General features: G+C 42.1%; 1 protein-coding gene across 1 annotated transcript in view; it reads right to left on the reverse strand.

Annotated features, from left to right (window-relative positions):
* The window catches only part of CATSPERE (catsper channel auxiliary subunit epsilon), a 163,516-nt gene that overhangs the window by 8,072 nt on the left and 132,075 nt on the right, over positions 1 to 23,369 (reverse strand). The window contains exons 18-20 of the mRNA XM_032242205.1: positions 19,461 to 19,560; positions 14,803 to 14,889; positions 6,705 to 6,862 (exon numbers count right to left, since the gene is read on the reverse strand). Of these exons, the coding sequence (XP_032098096.1) occupies positions 6,705 to 6,862; positions 14,803 to 14,889; positions 19,461 to 19,560 (345 nt within the window). The remainder of the gene's footprint in view (positions 1 to 6,704; positions 6,863 to 14,802; positions 14,890 to 19,460; positions 19,561 to 23,369) is intronic.

The following is a 23,369-nucleotide window of genomic DNA, read 5'->3' on the forward strand; positions in this document are numbered from 1 at the left end:
CAAGACCAGTCTGGGCAACATAGCAAGACTTCATCCCTAACAAAAAAAAAAAAAGGGGGGGAGACAAATCTCATGAGTTGTGTGGTGCATGATATACCCTGAGAGTAAAAGACAAGTTGCTGCTTTTTATACTTCCTTCCACAAGAAAGGGATTCATCTTTTTATGGCACACTTCAGATTTTGGAGGTAACATGTACCACACAGAATTTGGATGTGCTTCTCCAGATATACAGAGAGACCTGAAAGTCAGCCGGAATGGGATCCAGGGTGAAGAGCCTGTTTAGATGGTCCAGATGAGGCAGACAGGGCTGAGGTGTGGCTCTTACGACCTGACAGATCTAAAGGTGCTTGCTCTGTCTGTGGCAGATGAAGAAGCTGTATGGCTGTGGACGCTCTGATGAGGAACATCAGCAGATGCCGCCACAGTTTTGAAGCAAATGCAAGTACTCTTGGGCAAGTCACAGTTTTCTTGAGAAACAGCTCATGGCTGGGGTATTGGCAGAAACTGAACTTTTGACCCCCAAACACCAAGTAACCATGAAACCTGGCTGCCTCTTATAACTGAGTATTAATCTCATCTTTACCAGCAGTAAGTCATAAGTGCCCACATGAACTCTGTCATTAAGTGTAAGTACAGAACTGGCCTTGGGATGCCTAAGTGCACAAAGAAGTGCATGAATAGCAGACTCACAGCTCCCCTTTGCCTAGACGTGGGGAGTTCTTCACTGACTATAAAGAAAAAAATAGGAGAAGCATTTACAGATTGCTCTGAATCCAGATGTGGACAGCTGTGGCACTATAGCTCCATTCAGATGTAGTCTTGAAGAACAGTGGAGAAGAAAAGGCCTCTGAGCATAAAGATCTTTAAGTGCTATATATTTTCCCACTTTTGCTAACAGGAGAGATGGGCTGAGGCCTAATCACGGGCAGAAGTAAATATGTGGCTACATGGCCAGGACTTGGAAAAAACAAGAGTTGATGAGAAGAAATATGAGGGAAAAGTATGTAGATGAAATTCTTAGGATGGGACTAATACATCTGAGTTTTTTGGGTTATATGTGAATGTTTATCAAAAAACCTTTACTGGAGAGGAAGCGCTCACTATTGCCTGAACGCCATATGGTTAGTCTCTATCCCCAGCTACTCGAATGCTTGCTTAATGGGCTCATGAACAATCTGGCTGTGGTGCCTAGGACGGCCTTATAAGCATGGATTTCCCCTCACCTGGATACGACCACTACAAAATCCCATAGAGTAGTCCCCCTTTATCCACAGAGGATATTTCCAAGACCTCCAGCAGATGCTTGAAAGCATGGGTAGTACCAGACGCTACATATAACAATGTTTTTCCTGTACATACAAACCTAAGGTAAAGGTTAATTTACAAATGAGGCATGGTAAGAGATGAACAATAGGAATAAAACAGAACAATTATAACAATACGCCAGCATCGCTACTTTTGCACTTTGTGGCCATGACCGAGGAAAGTAAGCGTTATCTGAACACAACAGTATTGCTTTTACGCTACAGTGGATCTGCTAACCTGGATGGCTGTTAAGTAACTATCAGGCAGCTTGTGCACATAGCGCTGATACACTAGACAAAGAGATCATTCACGTCCCAGGCTGGACAAGGTGGGACAGTGCTAAGTTCCATCATGTTGCTCAGAATGGCATACAATTTAAAATCTATGAATGGTTTACTTCTGGAATTTTCCGTTTCATATTTTTGGACCACTGTTGATGGCAAGTAACCGAAATTACTGGAAAGCAAAACTGGCTAAGGAGAAACAGCATGCAGGTATACCTTGTTTCATTGGGCTTCACTTTATCGTGCTTTGCAGATACTATGAATGGCACCAACAGACTTGCTCGATACAGGATTACCACAGACCTTCAATTTTTATAAACCTCATGTGCCCACTTGATGTCTCTGTGTCACATGTTGGTAATTCCCACAATATTTTGATAATTTTTTATTTTATTTTTCAGATGGAGTCTCACTCAGTTGCCCAGGCTGGAGTGCACTGGCATGATCTTTGTTTACTGTAATCGGCGCCTCCTGGGTTCAAGTGGGTCTCCTGCCCCAGCCTCCTAAGTAGGGGGACTACAGGCACGTGTCCCCATGCCTAGCTATTTTTTTGTATTTTTAGTAGAGACAAGGTTTCACCGTATTAGCCAGGATGGTCTCCATCTGTTGACCTCATGATGCACCTGCCTCAGCCTCTCAAAGTGCTGGGATTACAGGCGTGAGCCACCGTGCCCAGCCTCAATTATTATTATTTTTAAACAGGGTCTTGTTCTGTCATCCAGGCTGGAGTACAGTGGCACAGTCACAGCTCACTGCAGCCTTGACCTTCTGGGCTCAAGTGATCCTCCCCCTCAGCCTTCCGAGTAGCTAGGACTACAGATGCATGCTGTCATGCCCGATAATATTTTTTAAAAATAATTGTTGTAGTGACGGGATCTCATGCTGCCAGGGGGGTCTTGAATGCCTGGTCTCAAGCTATCCTCTCACTCTGGCCTCCCAATAATAATGCCAGCCTTTTTCATTATCACTATATCTGGTATACGATCTGTGGTCAGTGATCTCTGATGTTACTGTGAAGGTTTCCTGGAGCACATGAACTGCGCCCATATCAGACAGTGGACTTAGTGTTATGTATGCTCTGACTGCTCACTGACCCTGATCCCCATCTCTCCCCTCAGCCTCTCTACTCCCTGAGACACAGCAATATTGAAATTAGGCCAGTCAATAACCTTAAAATAGCCTCTATGTGTTCAAGTACAAGGAAGAGGCACATGTCTCTCACTTTAAATCAAAAGGTAGAAATGATTAAACTGAGTGGAGAAGGCACATTGAAAGCTGAGGCAGGCTGGGCGTGAGGCCTCTTGCACCAACAGTTAGCCACATTATGAATGCCAAGTGTTTGAAGGAAAATGAAAAGTGCTACTCTAGTGAACACACGAATGGGAAGAAAGTGAAACAGCCTTATTAGTGATACAGAGAAAGTCTGAATGGTCTGGACAGATTATCAAACCAGCTACAACATCCCTTAAACCAAAGCCTGATTTAGAGCAAGGCGCTAGCTCTCTTCAGTTCTAGGAAGGCTGAGAGAGGTGAAGAAGCTGCAGAAGAAAAGTCTGAAGCGGGAAGAGGTTGGTTTATGAAGCTTAAGGAAAGAAGCCATCTGCGTAACATGGGAGCACAAGGCGAAGCAGCAAGTGCTGATGGAGAAGCTGCAGGAGGTGACCCAGAAGATCCAGCTGAGATGACTGATGAAGGCGGCTATGCTATTCAGCAGACTTTCAGTGTGGATGAAGCAGCCTTCTATTGGAGCAAGATGCCATCTAGGACTTTCTTTCTTTCTTTTTTTCTGAGACAGAATTTTGCCCTTGTTGCCCAGGCTGAAGTGCCATGGTGAGACCTTGGCTCACTGTAGCCTGCACCTCCTGGGTTCAAGTGATTCTCCTGCCTCAGCCTCCCAAGTGGCTGGAATTACAGGTGCCTGCCATCACACCTGGCTAATTTTGTATTTTTGGTGGAGATGGGGTTTTGCTATGGTGGTCAGGCTGGTCTCGAACTCCTAACCTCAGGTGACCACCCACCTTGGCCCCCCCCAAAGTGCTGCGATTACAGGCGTGAGCCACCACACCCAGCCTCATCTAGAACTTTCATAGCTAGAGCAGAGAAATCAGTACCTGGCTTCAAAACTTCAAAGCATAGGCTTTCTTGTTAGAGGCTTGATTCAGGCATGCATCCTTGTCATCTTCCCTAAGGATTGTGCCCTTCAAAGCCTCAGGTTTTCTGATCTAATCTCTATCTCTGCTAGGGCCCCGTACTTGCTCCCCTCTCCCCTACATGTTGCCTTGTGATTCAGGTCACCAGGGATACCCAGATAACCCTAGGGAGGATAGAGTGTCTTTAGATAACTCCAATAGGATCTAATGAACTTGCACTTTTTTGGAATTTCTGGCCTACAAATAATTCCCTTAGTTTCCCGCCAGTGTGGTTGTGCATTTAAAAGGTGTATGCATGTTAAATGTACTGTGCAGGAAAGGTTTTCCCTGAACACTAAATCTGTCATATTTTAAGAAATTGAGGGCTATTTATATTTTTTAGTTTCTAGCCTGAATTGTAGCCTATAAAATTATGTTCTTTCACTTGTTAAAATTTTATATTTGGTTCACCACAAGATTATTGCCACTTATAGTGTTTCCCTAGGCACTGGAAGAGAATGTGTGTGCTCTGTAGGTATTGTAAGATACGGCAGATTCTCCCCACTACCCACTCCATGTGCTTCTATTCCAAAGGGAATGAGAGATGGGAAATTTGAATCCTCCCTTTTCAGAGTTGGTCTTAGTTCTGCTGAGCCTTTCACATGTGAACATCTTAAACAATAAATATGATTGTAGCGTTAACAGAGAAACAGCACCCGTTTTTACTACCACATGGCTTAACATGTGGATCAAGTATTTCAAGTGGGACGAAACAAAAGCAACGGTGATCTGCTCAAATGCTGCTGGAACTGCTGGCTCTGTTGGACTCGCCGAGAGACGCTACTGCAGTTTCCAGCGTGACACCTTTTATGGGAAATCAAAAGTAATTTTGGCCACATACAATATTATCCTTACATGCTGACGTTGGGTCTTAATTCATAGATAAGCCGAAACTCCATTTTACGTATCTCTTGACTTAGGTCAAGTTAATTAATAATTTTATTCACATTCCCCACTTGCTTATCTATTTTATGACTACTTGATCTACCAAATTCTGAGAAAGATATATTAAAGTCTCCTAATAAAATTGTATTTTTGTCGTATTCTTACCCTGTTTCTAATAGTTTTAGTCTCATGTATTGTCTGGCTTTTTGTTGGGTACGTAAAGTTCATGAATATTTTATCTTCCTCATGGATTATACCTCGTATCACCATAAAATATCACTTTCTTAGTCCCATTAAAAGTCCCCTATTGTCAGTGCACCTGCAGGCAGCCTCTTACCTTGAAACTTCCTAGATGGGAATTAGGCATAATACTTGTTCCCCATCCCCAAACCAGGAGAGCCATGTTAGTGTCCTCGAGTGGCTTTCTGAAGCCCCCTCTTCTTTTCTTTTCTCCAGGGGTAGGAAGGGAAAACGCACAGCATTCAGAAAACTCTCTTGGAAGAAGTCCTCACCATTAGCCTTTCTTATGAACTCCCAGCCTTCTTTCTAAGCTGCCTTTGAATAGCTCAGAGGCTAATAGGAGAAATAACCAGTTTTGAGACATCTTCTTTCCAAGTCCTGCATTGATAATCATGATTTTGAAACATGTTTGGCACCTGTTAGTGATGGACACCTTTAAATATCCTGTTTTACTGCATTTTTAAAAATTATTTTTTTCTTCATTTTTCTTTTATTTGAAGAACTCACCGCTCTGCCCCTTTCCTCATCCCCCCTAACAGCAGGTATCTCCCAAAGCTCTTCCACTCTCTATTTAGAATCAGTCAGCTAACTTATGTATGCTCCTGGGATCTCCATACAAGATATATCTGTATTGTTAACTTTTTATCATCAGCTCTTCCTTGCCACTCCAGGCCCAAAGTAGAATTCTTAACTGTATATAGAATATCTTCACTTAGGTATCTCATTGTCCCCTCAAATTCAAAGTCAGAACTCTTATCTCAATACCTCACCCAAAGAAAAACCACCCCATGACCTATTGTGGTCAAAGAAAATACCATTATTTTAATTACCTGGTCTAGAAAACATGAAACTCTATCGATTCCTTCTGTATTTGCCTCATGAGATCGATATAATCTCTTGTCATTAGACTCTTTTCTCTTCTTTCCATTCTTATGGCCACTAGGCCTTCCTTTGACCTCCTTCCTTGTTAACGTCCCCCTTCTCCATTATCCATGTAGAGTTTATTTTTCTTCTGTGCCATTCTTTGTGCTATTCTCAGGCTGATTTCCCTAGAGCTATGCTTCCATCATAGCACTTCCCTAGTGAAGACACTAACGGAAGTCTCTAGGACATGGGCTGAAACTTTCTTAAACATTATGAACTGCCTTAAGTGTGTCTCCCTCCTTTGTTTTCTACCTTCCTCATTCAGGGCACTTTCTGCCTTCCTTTGTGCCGCCACGAGCCACAAACAATGTGCTAACATTTAGCTCCATTCTGTTATTAGTGTGATTTCTTTCACTGGAAGTGTCTGTTCCAGTCTTCTGGCAATGTCAATTTTGCTGATGTTCTGTGTTCTCCAGAAAGTTTTCTTTTACTGCTCAAAATAGTATTAATCTTCCCCATGTCTGAATTACTATTGTGCCTGTCAATAATGCAAATAATTATAAAAATATCTACTGTGTCTTGCTCGGATTTAACTTTTCTTGGCTTTTATGTGTACCCCTCCCCCCACTCCTCCTTCTCCAGGCAGCTTAATTGTAAGTGCCTTGAAGGACAAGACTGTGCTTATATTTGGATCTTTCATGGCAGCCGAGCACAGGAAAGTCCTCAGAATGTAATTGTAAAATGATTAATTTAATTGACACTTAATATAAAATATTCTACCCACATAGAATGTTTCATGTGATTGCTATAAAATGAAAAAGCAAATATGTAAATAACAAGAATAACAATGACTGAATGCATAGTAGGCATCAAATAAATAAAAATTTCATTTTGAAGAAACAATGCTAAAACTGTTACAATAACACATATATTCACCTATAGTTTGGATCCAGGATCTTCAGACGAAATACATACATTCCAGAATGGCCCATGGGCCAAAATATGTGGTTCCTGTTAGAACTGTTGATAATCTCGTATGGTTGATTTAAGTCTCCTGGTTTTCCAATGCCATAAGAAAAACAGTGTTTATAGTTCTGAACAAGAAACAAAGACAAAAATCTTAAGGTCATTTTACGACTTTGATAAGCAAAATTATAGTCTCATTTATCTTGAAAAATTATTTAGAGATGTAATGGCTTTTCCCTTCTATTTTACCACTGCAGTGCTCTATAGCACTTTAAGAGCTCTACTGGGTTAAAATTTAATAAAAAATGAAGCTTAGTGAAAGCAAATGTTGTATTTATAAACAATTAAATTAGAGTGTTGAGAATACGTAAGCATATTATTTTCCTAAATCAACAAAATACAAAATCCTCCAAAGATGCTTAACTGGGGATAGAAACAGTTTTGATCATAAGGTACAGAAACAACAGTTAAGATGGTATATGCTTGGGTTTTTATCTTCCCCTCGGATCTTCATTTATCCCCATTACCATTACTGTGTCTTTCTATGGGTCTCAAGATACAAAATGTCTCTTGCCTGCCTTTTTGAAAACACAGATGAAACAAGCCGTATTTTAAAAAGTTACTCTGTTAAAACAAATAAAATGAAAGAAAATCATTGTTAAAACTTGCAGATATCTGATCCTATTATTACATCGCATTGCTTTTGGGTTCTTTTAGATCCTGTATGTTTTCACACCCTACTTAAAGGACTCTTCCTCCACCATTCTTGATCTCTGAAAGCTTCTCATCTGAAGGAAACAAGAAACCTTGTAAGGCAATTACTTTGGATGTATCTGAGCTTTTGTCTACCAACATCCTTCAAGGTTGCCATGGTTTGAATGCATCCCTCAAAGTTCATGTGCTGGAAACTTGGTCCAAAAAGTTGAGATGGGAAGCGAGGTCTAATGGATCCCATTAGGTGTTTGGATCACAGGGGCACTACTTTCATGAATGAGTTAATGCCGTTATCACGCAGTGGGTTCCTTACAAAAGGATGAGTTCAGTCCCTCTTGCTTGCCCTCTCCCTCGCCCTCACCCTCTCACCCCTTTTGCCTTCTGCCATCTGATGATGCAGCAGAAAGGCCCTCACCAGGTGCCAGCCCCTTGATCTTGGGACTTCCCACCATCCAGGATTATGAACCAAGACATTTCTGTTTATTATAGATTACCCAGCCTCTGGCATTCTGTTACAGCAGCACAAAATGCACTAAGACAATGGTATTTTTCTTTTTTCTACATATCTTGAAGTATTTCTTTTTCATGAACAACGTCCCAGTCAATAGAGCTTTGCGATCAATCAGCTCTTGCATAGTCTCAGAGACTTCCTCATGGCAACTCCATGGACAAAAATGTCATCATGACTAGATGGTGATAATTACAAGTTCTAGAGGGAAGCTTATTGCTTAAGCTTATTACTGGGCCTATATCTTCAGTCTGACACACAGTAGTCAAGATATATTTGTTGAATTAATGTGTTTTTTGTTTTGTTTTGTTTGTAGGGAGAGGGTCTCACTCTGTCACCCAGGCTGGAGTTCAGTGGCATGATCATAGCTCACTGAAGCTTCCACCTCTTAGGCTCGAGCCATCTTCCTGCCTCAGCCTCCAAAGAGGCTGGGACTACAGGAATGTGCCACCATGCTTGGCTAAGCTTCACTTTTTTGTTTTGAGGCAGAGTCGCTCTATCGCCAGGCTGGAGTGCAGTGGTGCGATCCCAGCTCACTGCAGCTTCCACCTTTTGGGATCAAGCAATTCTCCTGTCTCAGCCTCACAAGTAGCTGGGACTACAGGTGTGCACCACCATGCCCAGCTAATTTTTGCATTGTTAGTAGAGATGGGATTTCATCATGTTGGCCAGGACGGTTTCGATCTTTTGACCTCATGATCTGCCTGCTTCGGCCTCCCAAAGAGCTGGGATTACAGGTGAGCCACCGCACCTGGGCTTTTTTTTTTTTTTTTGAGATGGGGTCTCACTATGTTGCCCAGATTTATTTCAAACTCCTGGACTTAAGCAATCCTCCCACCTCAGCCTCCGAAAGTGCTGGGATTATAGGTATGAGCCATGACACCTGACCTGAAATTTTTGCAAGCTGTTTTATTCAGATGTGTGGTACAATTCTGATTGTGCCTGCTGTTACTTTCCTGGATATCATGAAATGTGAGGATACTGACATATCCCACATACTATTACTTCCATTCCAATAATCAATTACAGTCATGTGCTGCATAGCAATGTTTTGGTCCCTGATAGAACACATATACAATAGTGGTCGCATAAGATTACAACAGAGCTGAAAAATTCCTGTTGCACAAATACTTACCATTTCCTTACATTATTTGGTATAGTAACATGCCGTACATTTTTGCAGCCTAGGAGCAATAGGCTATATCATATAGCCTAGTTATATAGTAGGCTATACCATCTACCTTTGTGGAAGTACACTCTATGATGTTTGCATAATGACAAAATAGCCTAACAAAGCATCTCTCAGAACATGTTCCCATCGTTAAGTGATGCATGACTGTACTTTTCATTTATTCTAGGAGATGAAATGTCTGTAGCTAATTTAACAGTATAACTTTAATTAAAGGATTCCAGTATCACCTTTTCCTGAGAGCAATGTTTGTGGATATTTGTCTTTTTTTTTTTTTTTTTGTCTGTCCAGAGTCCATTATCATTTTTAATAGAACTCTGGTTCCTCTTGGAAATCATGAAAGTGAGGGTAATTCCAAGTCCCCACCTTTCATTCCAAAAGCTGACAGGCACAGATTCTTTTGCTCCCTACCCCAGGACACAGCTGGAGTGGTGGTAGGGCAGCTCTACCAACCCAAGTTCTCTCCTAGGAATGTGAATGAATAATGAGGATGCAACAATGACAGCAATGTTTAGAGGTCGTTCTGCAGAGTGGCAGCGCCCCAGCCAGGTTGAGGGAGATTTGTTTGAGTAACAAAATATTAGGCTAAAATGTGTTCCAGATAAAAATGTAACATGTTACATAACTGAGTTAGGAGTAACATGTGTAGGCCATCAAGATGAGGAGGAGTTTTACATGCACATATTACTTAGTAAAAACGAAAATAAAGAATGATTTTCAAAATAAGAAAGATTAGGAGGAGAAGGTGGCTTACCATTTATATTCTGGTAACCACAAGCATGGGTTGAGCCAAAAACACAAGTCTGACTAAACGGAGCAGAAGGCCCACTTGCTACTCAGCTGTGGGTACACCCTGCCTGGTCGCCTTGGCTATGGGTTCCTTCCTCACGCCAGTGGTATTGGGATGTGAAAGACTAAGGAAGTACATAGTAATCAGGGACAGAGAACACATATGTTCCAGCTCTACTTTGACAGACTTCTGGGAAAAGTGTGGAAGATATTTGTATAAAAAGCAAAGGGTGAGATCACAAGACGGACAGAATTTTGTTGTGCATAGCGTTGTATTGACCTGTACTGTCAAGGAATTTTCACAGAAGACAGGCTTGTCATATCTCTTTGGCTTTAATTAGCATCACTGTAAAGACTCTAAATGTTTTGTGTGCCCATGTTGCCATACTTGCCCCGTCTGGTGGCAGTCTTTCAGGGAAGGAAACCCCAGGAAAGCAGGGGAGGGACTCCACAGCGTGACTCACGTGCAGGGTGGTGCCAGCTGCGGAAGCTCTGGGAACACAGCCTGAACACCCTGTGCCAGGCAGAGGAGGCTTTCACTGTGTGTTAGTTTGTTTTCTGTTGCTTATAACAGAATACCTGAAATGGAGTAATTCATGAGGAAAATGAATTCATTCCTTTCCAAGGACGCTGAGAAGTCCAAGGTCAAAGGGTGGCATCTGGTGAGGGCCATCTTGCTGGTAGGGACTCTGCAGAGTCCCAAAGTGTCACAGGACATCCCAGGGCAAGGTGGCAGAGCATGATAGCTCAGGTCTCTCCTCCTGTTCTTATGAAGCTGCCAGTCCCACTCCCATGAAACCCATGAATCCATTATCCCATGAATCCATTAATCTGTGAATGGATTAATCCACTTTTGGGGGCTCTGCCTTCATGATCCAATCACCAATGAAAGGCTCCCCCTCTCAATGCTGCCGCATTGGAGATGGAATTTTAACATGAGTTTAATTGGGAAAGTACATGGTATAGTCTAAACATTCAGCAACTCTGCATATATCATTACAACGAAGCATTGCTAGTAAAGACTTAATAGCCTTGTATCATTATATATTTTTGTATATGGACAGGCAGGACTATTTATATTGTTGCCTATTTAATTATTTCTTAATATGAATAATCGTATCTACTGAGTCTTGTTCTTTTTTTCCGTGTCACTGCCAGAAAGGTATCACTCACTGCTGATATTTCCTATTATATTATTAAATTCCCCTCCCTGCCATTATTGTCTTTTCCCCCTTCTTTTTGGAAGAGACAAAAATTCAAAACTTGCTATCGGAACTACTAATCATCCAGAGAGGTATTTTTGAAGGATTCTTATATCCAGGCAAATGAATCCCTCGTTTGATCAAAGGCCAGGTTCAGGAGCAGGAATTTAGGAACAGAAGCCTCAGTGGACACAGATCAGGACTAATTATTCCAATGGGAGGGATAAAGGCTGAATATTGCCTTCTCACTGAAAATTCCTCTACTTCCTTCTGAGCAGGTCATTTTATTTTATGTAGGTGAATTATTCTTCAATTACATTTTAATCATAAATGGTATCCCTAACACTCTTGATTATATTTAATTTAAAAATATTACTATATGTCTTGATAAACTCCAAAAATAATTCCAACATTGTTTTTTGAAAAACCTGTTTCTTCTAGCATTTCTTGCTCTTGTCTACCATTCTGCCATTGTGGTCTGTGGCACTTTTATAAAACAATATGTTGGGTTAATGAAAAATAGGTAAAAGGTTCATTTTTTGATGTATCCCTACTTGAAAACACAAAATAAATTATATTTTTCAGTGAAGGGTTCTTCTAGGTCAAAAATAAGCTGTGAAACTTGTCCTACCAAGTTAGTTAATACATGGGTCCATGAACTTAATTGGGAAAGTATGTGGTATAGTCTAAATGTTCAGAAACTCTGCATATATCATTACAATGAAGCATTGCTAGTAAAGACTTAATAGCCTTGTATCATTATATATTTTTGTATATAGACAGGCAGGACTATTTATACTGTTTTCTATTTAGTTATTTCTTAATATGAATGATGGTATCTATTGAGTCTTGCTCTTTTTTTCTGTGTCACTGCCAGAAAGATATCACTCACTGCTGATATTTCCTATTACATTATTAAATTCCCTTCCCCTGCCACTATTGTGTTTTCCCCCTTCTTTTTTCATGTGAAAATCCACTTGATCAAATCACCCAGTTTCTTAGGAAACAAATCTCCTGGCCAGGCATGGTGGCTCACACCTGTAAATCCCAGAACTTTGGGAGGCCGAAGTAGGTGGATCACCTGAGGTCAGGAGTTGGAGACCAGCCTGACGAACATGGTGAAACCCGTCTGTACTAATAATACAAAATTAGCTAGGTGAGGCAGCGGGTGCCTGTAATCCCAGCTACTTGGGATGCTGAGGCAGGAGAATCGCTTGAACCCAGGTGGCGGAGGTTGCAGTGAGCCGGGATTGCCCCACTGGACTCCAGCCTGGGCAACGGCGAAACTCCATCACAAAACAAAACGAAACAAAACAAAAAAACAACTCCCCTAGCCTCATGCATGATACTCAATTTTTAGCCAAGGACTTCTCAGTCTAGTATTTTCAGCCACATCAGGAAACTCAAATCCAATTCTGTATCCTCTGGATGTAGACAACCACTCAGCATCCATATTCTCCCTCTCCTTCTCAATCTCCAACCTTAACAGCAGAACCTGTGAAAATGCCACTTTAGCTTATGAGCCCTTCAGTTTTTTTCACTAAGAATTTACAGTCCCCAGAGCTACTTCCCTGATTGTTAAAAAATGTAGGTGTCATTCATTCTTGTAGAATCAGAAGGACTATGTAGCAATCAGTGTAGCTCCAAGAACTGGAAGGCTTTCCATTTCATTTCAGGTGTATGTTTCAGGAAGAAAGCTGCCCTGGTTGCCATGTTAAGACACAGTGTAATAATGACACCCTTCAGTAAGAGGAGCCTTATTCATGAGGGCATACCTAGTCTTTGCGGGTACCTGCTTTCTATTATATTCAGACTTCAGACTGAATTCACCCTTTCAGTGGTGAGCTTTATGTTTCTCATGCAGTAGAATCGAACATTTAGGGCCTGGTATGGGCACTCCAGAGTCTTTCTAGACTGTATGCTACCATTTCAATTGTTCTTAAATGTAGTCCCCACATCAGCAGTATCAGTAGCATTGAGGTGCAAATTTTTTGGCCCCATCCAAGATCTGCTGAATTAGAAACTCTGGGAGTGAGACCCAGCAATCTATTTTAACAAGGTCTTTTGGTGGTTTTGATGTATGCTGAAGTTTGAGAACCATTGTACCATATCATACCGAATGAAGCAAGAATCTTAGAATACTTAGGTACCTTTTATAAGATGTGGGGATATCATCCTCACCTATCATTTACACCTATTCCTAACTCCAGACCGTTGGATGTCCTTCAACAAAAAGTCAGGAGGGTAAGTTTTGTTTTAACTGACTTAATTCCTTATGATTTTAATGTTTTAATTTTTTTGAGACAAGGTCTCACGGTGTCACCCCTGCTGGAATGCAAAGCTGTGATCATGGCTTACTGCAACCTCAACCACCTGGGCTCAAGTGCTCCTCCCACCTCAGCTTCCTGAGTAGCTAGGACTCCAGGCATGTACCACCTTGCCCAGCTAATTTTTTTGTTTTGTAATTTTTGTAGAGATGGGTGTCTTACCATGTTGCCCAGGCTGGTCTTGAACTCCTGGGCTCAAGCAATCCATCTGCTTTGGCCTCCCAAAGTGCTGGGATTACAGACATGAACCACCATGCCTGGTCCCCTTAGGAATTTTAAATACTAGAAAATTACTCTTTACAGTAGGTATATCATGTTTAATTAATTAATTTGGTACACAAATATTTATTGAGCACCTACAATAGATTAGATGCAGAGAACAAAACAAAATTTCCTTTTCTCATGGAGCTTACATTCTAGTAAGGGAGCTAGATAATAAATAAGATTTTAAAAGTAGGCTATGTAATGTGTCATATGGTTATAAATGCTAATGATATTAAATAAAGTAGAGGAGGGAGGCCGGGCGCGGTGGCTCCTGTCTGTAATCCCAGCACTTTGGGAGGCTGAGGCGGGTGAATCACCTGAGGTCAGGAGTTTGAAACCAGCCTGGCCAACATGGTGAAACCCCTGTCTCTACTAAAAATACAAAAATGAGCTGGAGGCAGTGGCACACGCCTGCAGTCCCAGCTACTCGGGAGGCTGAGGCACACGCCTGCAGTCCCAGCTACTCGGGAGGCTGAGGCACACGCCTGCAGTCCCAGCTAATCGGGAGGCAGTGGCACACGCCTGCAGTCCCAGCTACTCGGGAGGCTGAGGCAGGAGACGTGCTTGAACATGGGAGGCGGAGGTTGCAGTGAGCAGAGATTGTGCCACTGCACTCGGTCTCAAAAAAAAAAAAAAAAAAAAAAAAGGAAAAGAAAAGAAAGAAAATAGGGAGGGGAGAGATGGGCTTTCATGAAAGTGATGGTTAAATTTTTTCATATGGTGCCAGGGAAATCCTCATTGATGACCTGATTTTTCAGTAAAAACCTGAAGAAGTCAGGGAGCTAGGTAGTCTTTACAAAGACTCACTCTTGATGTTTTTACATGTTTAACAGATATTTAATAATCTGAAAACAAATATTTACAGCAGTGAAAATTAAAATAGAATCAACAAAAGTTCAAACAGAAATTAAGATGAAGCATTTAAAAACTACTATGATACAATTCAATATAAAAATAGGATTTGATTTACCAAAACAAATTTAAATCTGAAGTATTTCTATCAAGTTTTTGTTAATAGCAGAATGCCAGATTAGTTATTCAAAACCAACAGTTTGCAAGATAATGTTTCTCTTACCTCAGGTCCCCAGACTTCTTCTAACGGGAGGTGCTCGTTAAGTTTAATCATTGAGTTCCATGTCTGTGCTGTATGTAAACAACCGCTCTGTCGAAATATTGCATATATATGTGGGTAGGTGGAAGTTTTCATATCAACTTATTTCTAAATCGTTAATGTTTTATGCTATTGAACATTTTGTATTTTTAAAACTTTCATTATTTAAATGTTTGCTGGTATACAAAGGAAAAATTGACAAGTGGTTTTTATATTTTGATCTTGTGTCTAGAGAATTGGTTTTGAGACAGTCTCACTCTGTTGCACAGGCTACAATGCTGTGATGATCACAGCTCACTGCATCCTCGACCTCCTGGGCTCAAGTGATCCTCCCGCCTCAGCCTCTTTAGTACCTACGACTACAGACGTGTGCCAGTATGCTGGACTAATTTTTAATTTTTATAGAGATGGAGACTTGCCATGTTGCCAAGGCTGGCCTTGAACTCCTGGCCTCAAGCCATCTTCCTGCCTCAGCCTCCCAAAGTGTTGGGATTACAGGTATGAGCCACCGTGCCTGGCTGAGAAAATTTCTTAAACTTACTTAGTAATTCTAATTGTTTCATGTGAACAATTGTGTCATCTGTCAATATGACAGTTTTATGTTTTTCTTTCCCATCCTTATGCCTTTTGTTTTTATTATTTTTTTCTTTATTACACAGATCTTCAGGGATCATGTTGTGTAGAAAGTGGTGATAACACCGGAGGTCAGGAGTTTGAGACCAGCCTGGCCAACACAGTGAAAACGGTCTCTACTAAAAATAGAAAAATTATCCGGGTGTGGTGGCATGCACCTGTAATCCCAGCTACTTGGGAGGCTGAGGCAGGAGACTCACATGAACCTGGGATGCAGAGGTTGCAGTGAGCTGAGATCACGCCACTGCACTCCAGCCTGGGCAACAGGCAAGACTCCATCTCAAAAAAAAAAAAAAAAAAGAAGTGGTGATAACAGCCACCCTTGTTTTGCTCCTGATTTCAAAGTGAAAGTATTCAAATTTTTACCATTAAATATCATATTTGCTATAATTTTTTGTATCTATATTTCATTAGGTGAAAGATGTTTCTATCTATTCATAATTTTCCAAGATTTATTTATTTATTCATTTGTTTTGAGATGGAGTCTTGCTCTGTTGCCCAGGCTGGAGTGCAGTGGCATGATCTCGGCTCACTGCAACCTCCACCTCCTGGGTTCAAGCGATTCTTCTGCCTCAGCCTCCCGAATAGCTGAGACTTCCGGGGGTTTGTTCCCAACCCAGGTAAATTTTTTTATTTTTTTTTTTTTTTTTTTGAGACAGAGTTTCGCTCTTGTTACCCAGGCTGGAGTGCAATGGTGCAATCTCGGCTCACCGCAACCTCCGCCTCCTGGGTTCAGGCAATTCTCCTGCCTCAGCCTCCTGAGTAGCTGGGATTACAGGCACGCACCACCATGCCCAGCTCATTTTTTGTAGTTTTAGTAGAGACGGGGTTTCACCATGTTGACGAGGATGGTCTCGATCTGTTGACCTCGTGATCCACCCGCCTCGGCCTCCCAAAGTGCCGGGATTACAGGCTTGAGCCACCGCGCCCGGCCCTAACTTTTGTATTTTTAGTAGAGACGGGGTTTCACTATGTTGGCCAGGATGGTCTCGGAGTCACCTCAAGTGATTGCCTGCCTTGGCCTCCCAAAGTGCTGTAATTTTTTTTCTAGAAGTGATCAGCTCCAAGATAGGAATTGAGCAACAGATACAGGCATGGATAAAGCAGAAAGATGGGTGTTTAAAGTTGCCCTAACAGCAAGCAGAAACAATACTGGGGAAAATGAAGTACAGATAGAACTACAGAGAAATAGATATTGGCAAGATGGTGGTGGAGAATTGAACTACGGAGCTCAAGCTGGATGGGAAGGGAACGGAAGAAAGATGAGAGTGAGTGAGAAGGAGAAAGCAGAAGGTTGAGTACAGCAGACATCCAGGTTGTATGCGAGAAAGTAGGAAACTGGAGTAGTGTGAGTAACAGTGAGAGCGCTACAAAATTGGGGGTTGAGGTCAGAGGATGAACTGTTTGAACTGAAATGCAATTTTGTTTTTTTTTTTGAGACAGGATCTTGCCCTGTCACCAGGATGGAGTATAGTGACATGATCACAGCTCATTGCAGCCTTGATCTCCTGGGTTCAAGTGATCCTCCCACCTCAGCCTCCTGAGTAACTGGGACTACAGGTGTGTATCACCATGCCTGGCTAATTAAAACTTGTGTGTGTGTGGAGATGATGTTCCACTGTGTTGCCTAGGCTCGTCTAGAACTCCTAGGCTCAAGCGATCCTCCCACTTCAACCTCCCAAAGTGCTGAGATTATAGGTGTGAGCCACCACCCCCAGTCCTTAAATGCAGTTTTAATGAGGTCAGTCATATTAGTCAAGATAATCTCTATGTGCTGCAATAATAAATCCCAACTCTCAGGGGATTTACAGAATACAAGTTTAATTCTTGATCACATATAGTCCAATGCAGATGCCCCTGGTTAGATGGTTCTGATGGTGCCTCTCCTCAAAGCGGTAAATTAGGAACCAAGGCTTTTGATGGCTAGTGGCTCCTTGCATTCCAGCTCTCAACTCCAGCCTTACTTGTTGCTATAATACACTGATGAGAGGTACAATGGAAAGTGTGAAGGTTCCCATGATTCCTTCTTAAGCATTTCATCTGGAAGTGACACATATGACTTCTGCTCACATTCCAGCCATGAGAATCAGTCATACGGCCCCTCCTATGCTTTATCTTTCTGCTAAAAGAAAGATAGCAGGCCCCATCTTCTGTTTTCTCCATGCCTGTATCAGAGTTGCTCAATTCCTATCTTGGAGCTGATCACTTCCAGAAAAAAAGTATAATACTTTGGCAGGCCGAGCGAGGCAATCACTCGAGGTCTGCTCTGAGATGCAAATGGGTCTGGGAAATGTAGTCTCTGTTTAGAAAGTTCTCCAGCAATGACCCTATGGGATGGATGGCAGAATTCAGGAGTAAACTATGATTGTTTTCAGGGCAGGAAGAAAAGATCCAGTTCTGAGTATAAGATATCAGTAAGTAGGGATGGCATAGATGTTAACTGAATGGCAGGAGGCTCAAATAAATGGAGTTTTACTTAGGGCAAAGAGATAATGACTTGGAAATAATACTAGATCTCTTGGTGGCCTTTTGGCTAAGATCAAGTGCAGGAATGATACTATGGATGAGGGAGAACATCAACCCCAAATCTCACCCTTAAATATATGGGGTAAGAGAAAGTGTACTCTTGGTGTGATAGAACAGTAGGGAAGGGATTATCCTCTGAGGCATTTTTACTGAAGAAGGATCTAGAGCATTTAACCTTGAGGTATAATGGAAAGGTTTGTGAAGGAAGAGCGTGATGGGAGTCTGGACCAAGGGGGAAGATGGATATAACAGTAAAGAGGTGAGACTGTGCAGAGGAAGTAGACTAGGAGAACTGACATATTGGGTGCTGAACAAGAGCAGCTAGAATGTGTGGTGGGATGGATGTATTTGGTTACATAATTGAAAGACAATTGCTGGGTGTGGTGGCTCACACCTGTAATCCCAGCACTTTGGGAGGCTGATGTGGGTGGATCACTTGACGTCAAGAGGTCAAGACCAGCCTGGTCAACATGGTGAAACCCCGTCTCTACTAAAAATACAAAAATTAGCCAGGCATGGTGCTGCATGCCTGTAGTCCCAGCTACTTGGGAGGCTGAGGCAGGAGAATCACTTGAACACAGGAGGCAGAGGTTGCAGTGAGCCAAGATCACACCACTGCACTCCAGCCTGGGCAACAGAGCAAGACTCGAGAGAGAGAGAGAGAGAGAGAAAGAATTCTTGCAATACTCTGAGGGTGGCAGGTGAAACTCAGTTCTCTTGGCTGCCATCTAGGTGGGTTATACTTCTGTATAATTTAGGTGTCTGGTAGATAAGAACATTACTTTGGAAAGAGCCATCCCTGGTTTTTTTTTTTCTGAGAGTGAAATCTCTGGGGGATATTAGAAATCAGTGTTGGGAAATTCTAGAGAGGCTCCGTCATAACAGGAGGTCCTCAGGGCAGAAAGGCCTGCACAGGGAGGGGACATGTGTGGATTGGGAGTGGTAAGGCCACTCTGTGGCCCACAGAGTGAAAGGCTAGAATAACGGAGATTCAAGGAGGCCAAGAGCAACCAGTCACGGTGGGTGGAAGAAAATCAGGAGGGTGTAGGGACACTGAAGCCAAAGTCGGCGGGTCGAATGATTCAGGGAAGTCCAGTGAGATGAAGCCTGGAGTGTCCGTTTGACTTAGTGCAAAAGTGACAAATGTCCTAAAGCCAAAGCAGACCCATAAATAATCAAACCCTGAAAACAGTTTGGAGAGAAAAGAAGACTCATAGAGCTGCATCATCCTACTATAAATGTTATTTTATTTTTTCTGACCCCTTTATGTCTGTCTTATGTGACAACATCTTCTATTTTTCATAAATGAATTTTAGTAGCCATAGAATTTAATTTAGAGGTCATTTTTTTCCTACCCACTGCTGCCTTTTTCTATGTTCCTTAGATCACTTATATATAAATTTAAAACAGAAAGACATTGTCTAGTTGCATGCTAATTCTGGTTAAATCCAAACACGCCATACCTGCGCCATGGTGTTATTAAAGCTATAGTCAGCCCTGCCGTGTATTTCCCACACTATGAAATTTGCTTCAACGTCTTTAACATAGCCGTTATCATCAAATCTGAAAGAAACAGCAAACAGAAAGGTACTGGTTTAATATAAAATAGAGTGGTTAAGCATTCCAGCTTCCGAGTCAGATGTGCTTAGCTTTAAATCCTGTCTTTATCACTTTATAGCTTTGTGACTCTGGGGGAGTTACTTAAACTCTTAATTCAGCACCTTAGACTGCTCGGCCATGCTACCTACTGGCTAAAACTCTTGATGTCACGATTTTTTTTTTTTCTGTAAAATAATAACAGTACCTACTGTATAGGTGTCTTTTGACAGCTGGATGAACTACACAGATGTTATTTCATTCAGCTCTCAAAATAAAACCTGATAGTAATGAAGGAGAAATGTTTTACTTTTTGACCAGCTGGAACTCTGAGTTCTCTTCCTTGGACAGGGGTCATCTGTTGATCAGGTGAAGGTAGCTTAGGCACTGCTGCCATGGGTGTTAGCAGGGAGAAAGACAGAAGGATGAGATGGATGGAGAAGGGGCAGAGCAAGGGCAGAGCAGGATGCCCTGGTGTCCTTTAGCTCATAGATTCAGTGGCTGCCTATTATGTACTAGATATGCTAGAGAATGAAACCACAGAATGACTATGATGGCAATGGAGAAGCTGCAGAGCCCCCTGGGAGGAGGAACCAGCTGGAAGGTGTGGCTGAGTCTGGAAGCATCAGAGGCGTTGGTAAGCAGGGGCAGGGCTGAGAGGCGGATGCAGCCTGTGAGCTCCCTGGATCTATAGTCACGCCTCGCCCATGCTCAGAGGATGGATGACGACTTCTGCCAACAGCAGGCACCGGCAAGGAGAGTCTGAGATGGACTGTGTGCCCCTGCCTTGACGCTGGGACTGGAGACACAGGCCCCATTGGGCTCCTTTACCTCAAACAAGTGTGTTTTCAAAAGGGCTGTCGTGTTTCATAAGAATATATGTTTTTCCTGCTGCCATGGGAGCACAGAGGCTTGAGATCAGAGCCAAAAGTTCACTTAGTGATGAAGTCGTGCCTTTGTATACCAGAACTTGCGACTGTAAGAATGGTTACATGTTTTCCTTCTCTGTCAGTTACTCGCATATTTATGAATGAAATTGGGTGGAATTTCACTTAGGACCTTAGCGTCAGGCACCTGCTTGGAGGCCGCTGGCTCTGGGACTGTTGCCCCATCTTCTGATAAAACTTGCTTCACTCACAGCTCTGTGTCTATGCACAGAAAATAGCATAGTGGCCTTGACAGTGGCCCCTAGTCACTGCCCACATCTCTGCTTCTGTCGCAGTTGTATCTGGCCTTCTAGGGCTGCTACAACTTGCTACCATCCAACCCTTGTTATTAAAAGCATTTATTGTCCCATTCTCACAAACTGGGGACAAACATTTTAAATGTCAAAAACTGGTACCTGAGAGGTTATTTTCTGTCCATCCTATTTAGTTTTGAGAAATCATAAGGAAATGAACTCACAAGGTTAGTTCTCAAACAGGCGTGACTAGCTAGGGATTGGAGAGTGGGTGTTTGGCTTCTTTTCTGACGGGAGGAAGGCCACAGAGAATTGTAAAACTCTAATGAGAGCTCTGGGACCCTTTCGCTACAGACAAATGCACACATGTGTAGGCATACATGCGTTTTTGTATAGTGTCAGGGATTTGGGTCAGGCTTTAGCAAAGCTCTAATTCTAGCAGCTTTGGAAAGAGCAGGATGTTTGCACCTTCCAAAAGTCATCAGACTCTCAAATCATTATTATTTATATGTATTTTAGAGATGGGGTCTTGCCCTGTTGCTGAAGCTGGAGTGCAGTGGCACAATCATAGCTCACTATAACCTCTAACTCTTGGGCTCAAGGGGTCCTCCTAACTTTAGGTGTGCACCACCACACCCATTACGTTTTACATTTTTTTGTAGAGATGGGAAGTCTCACCATGTTGCCCAGGCTCATCTTGAACTCCTGACCTCAAACCATCCTCCCGCCTCCGCTTCCCAAAGCACCGAGATTACAGGTGTGAGCAACCATGTCTGGCCATATTCTTAAATTATTAAGAACTAGTTGCAAGCCGTATGTTTTATTTAAAAAAATCTTTTTTTTTTTTTTTTTTGAGATGGAGTTTCGCTCTTGTTACCCAGGCTGGAGTGCAATGGCGCGATCTCGGCTCACCGCAACCTCTGTCTCCTGGGTTCAGGCAATTCTCCTGCCTCAGCCTCCCGATTAGCTGGGACTACAGGCGTGCGCCACCATGCCCAGCTAATTTTTGTATTTTTAGTAGAGACGGGGTTTCACCATGTTGACCAGGATGGTCTCGATCTCTTGACCTCGTGATCTACCCGCCTCGGCCTCCCAAAGTGCTGGGATTACAGGCTTGAGCCAAAAAATCTTAATTGAACTGAGCAGGCATCTTTTGCAAGAGCAATATGCTACAGTGCCATCTAGTGGCAATAAGTATAAATCACATGACCCATAATTTCTGGGTTTGTAAAGATCTTTTATAATGTTTTATTTATACCACTGAAAATATTTGAAACAATACTTGTCTATGTAAGCATGACTTATTTTCATCATTTTTTTCAATGTAGGGTATAATACTAATGAAGCCTAAGAAATGCAGAAATGTTTCTAGTTGGCAACCCTTCCCTGCAATTTGTAACTTTCCCATGATGGCAGCTCCATTTTGGGAATTGGGAAAGAGACCTCTCTGTGGACCTGCAAACCTGTTAGACAAATCCTTGTGTCTATCCTGTTGTATTAGCCATGACTTTAATTTTCTGTATTCTGATGCCATAGCTTCTTGGGCCTTGACCCTGGGGGTCTGCGTAAGGTTTGCCTACGAATTCACGTAGGTTACAACTTTCCTTGTGGCTGACCTGGGCATTAAGCACAGTTTTCTAGTCTCTCTCTCTCTCTCTCTTTTTTTTTTTTTTCGGACTAGGTAGCTCTTAATATATCCTGAATTTATCAAAGAGTCTCTTGGCCTCACAGAGCTTTAAAACCTGGCTTCTAATTTCTAGTTCCATTATCCTGAGCCAATACTCTTAAGCTGATACACAGATAGGCTGAAGAGCTTTGCTCCAGCTTTCAGTTCTCTCTTCATTCTGGAGAGTGTGCCTTCGTTCTTTCAAGCTTAGTTATGTACAAAATATTGTCATGTTTCATCCAGGATCACATGTCTACCGTGGGAAGGGAGTGACTCAACTAACCTCAGTCTTCTATATTATTATAATAAAGTGACTAACTTTTAACCTTCCTTTCTTCATCTTCAAACTGTAAACAAGCTCATACATCTTTCCTCTTTAAGAAAATCTAAATAATATTTTGTGTTTTTCTCTATAGGTAAATTTCTGTCTCTTTCTTCTATTTTCCAGCCAAAAGTTAAAAAAGTGTAGACTACATTTGCCTCTACTTGTAAACTTCTAATTTATTTTGTAAATCCCCTGCAGTCTGGCTTCTGTTCTCACCGTTTCATAGAAACCACTCTTCCCTGAGGAACAATAAGGAAGCTGCTCCCCTGCCTTTGAGTGAGTGAGGTGACGTTTAATAGTAGAAATGTAACAGAGGCAGAAAATCAAACAGAACCTTGGTAATTCACTGTGAGGGCTTGGCTTTTACTCAGTGATAAGGATTTTGAGCTTAGGAGCAAGGTGCTTTGACTTTGTTTTCAATGCTTTACTCTTGCTGCTATATGGATGCATGAGTGGAAACAGAGAGAGCAACAAAAAGGCAACTGTAATAATCCAGGTCAGTGATGATGGCCTGGGCCAGCGTAATGGTCCGTATTGACAGAGAGAACCAACAGGCTTTGCTAATGGATTTAATGTAGGGTATAAGAGAGAGGGAGGAGTCAGGG

Source organism: Sapajus apella, unplaced genomic scaffold, assembly GCF_009761245.1.
Source record: "Sapajus apella isolate SASKATOON/1434 unplaced genomic scaffold, GSC_monkey_1.0 scaffold49, whole genome shotgun sequence".
NCBI classification, from domain to species: domain Eukaryota; kingdom Metazoa; phylum Chordata; class Mammalia; order Primates; family Cebidae; genus Sapajus; species Sapajus apella.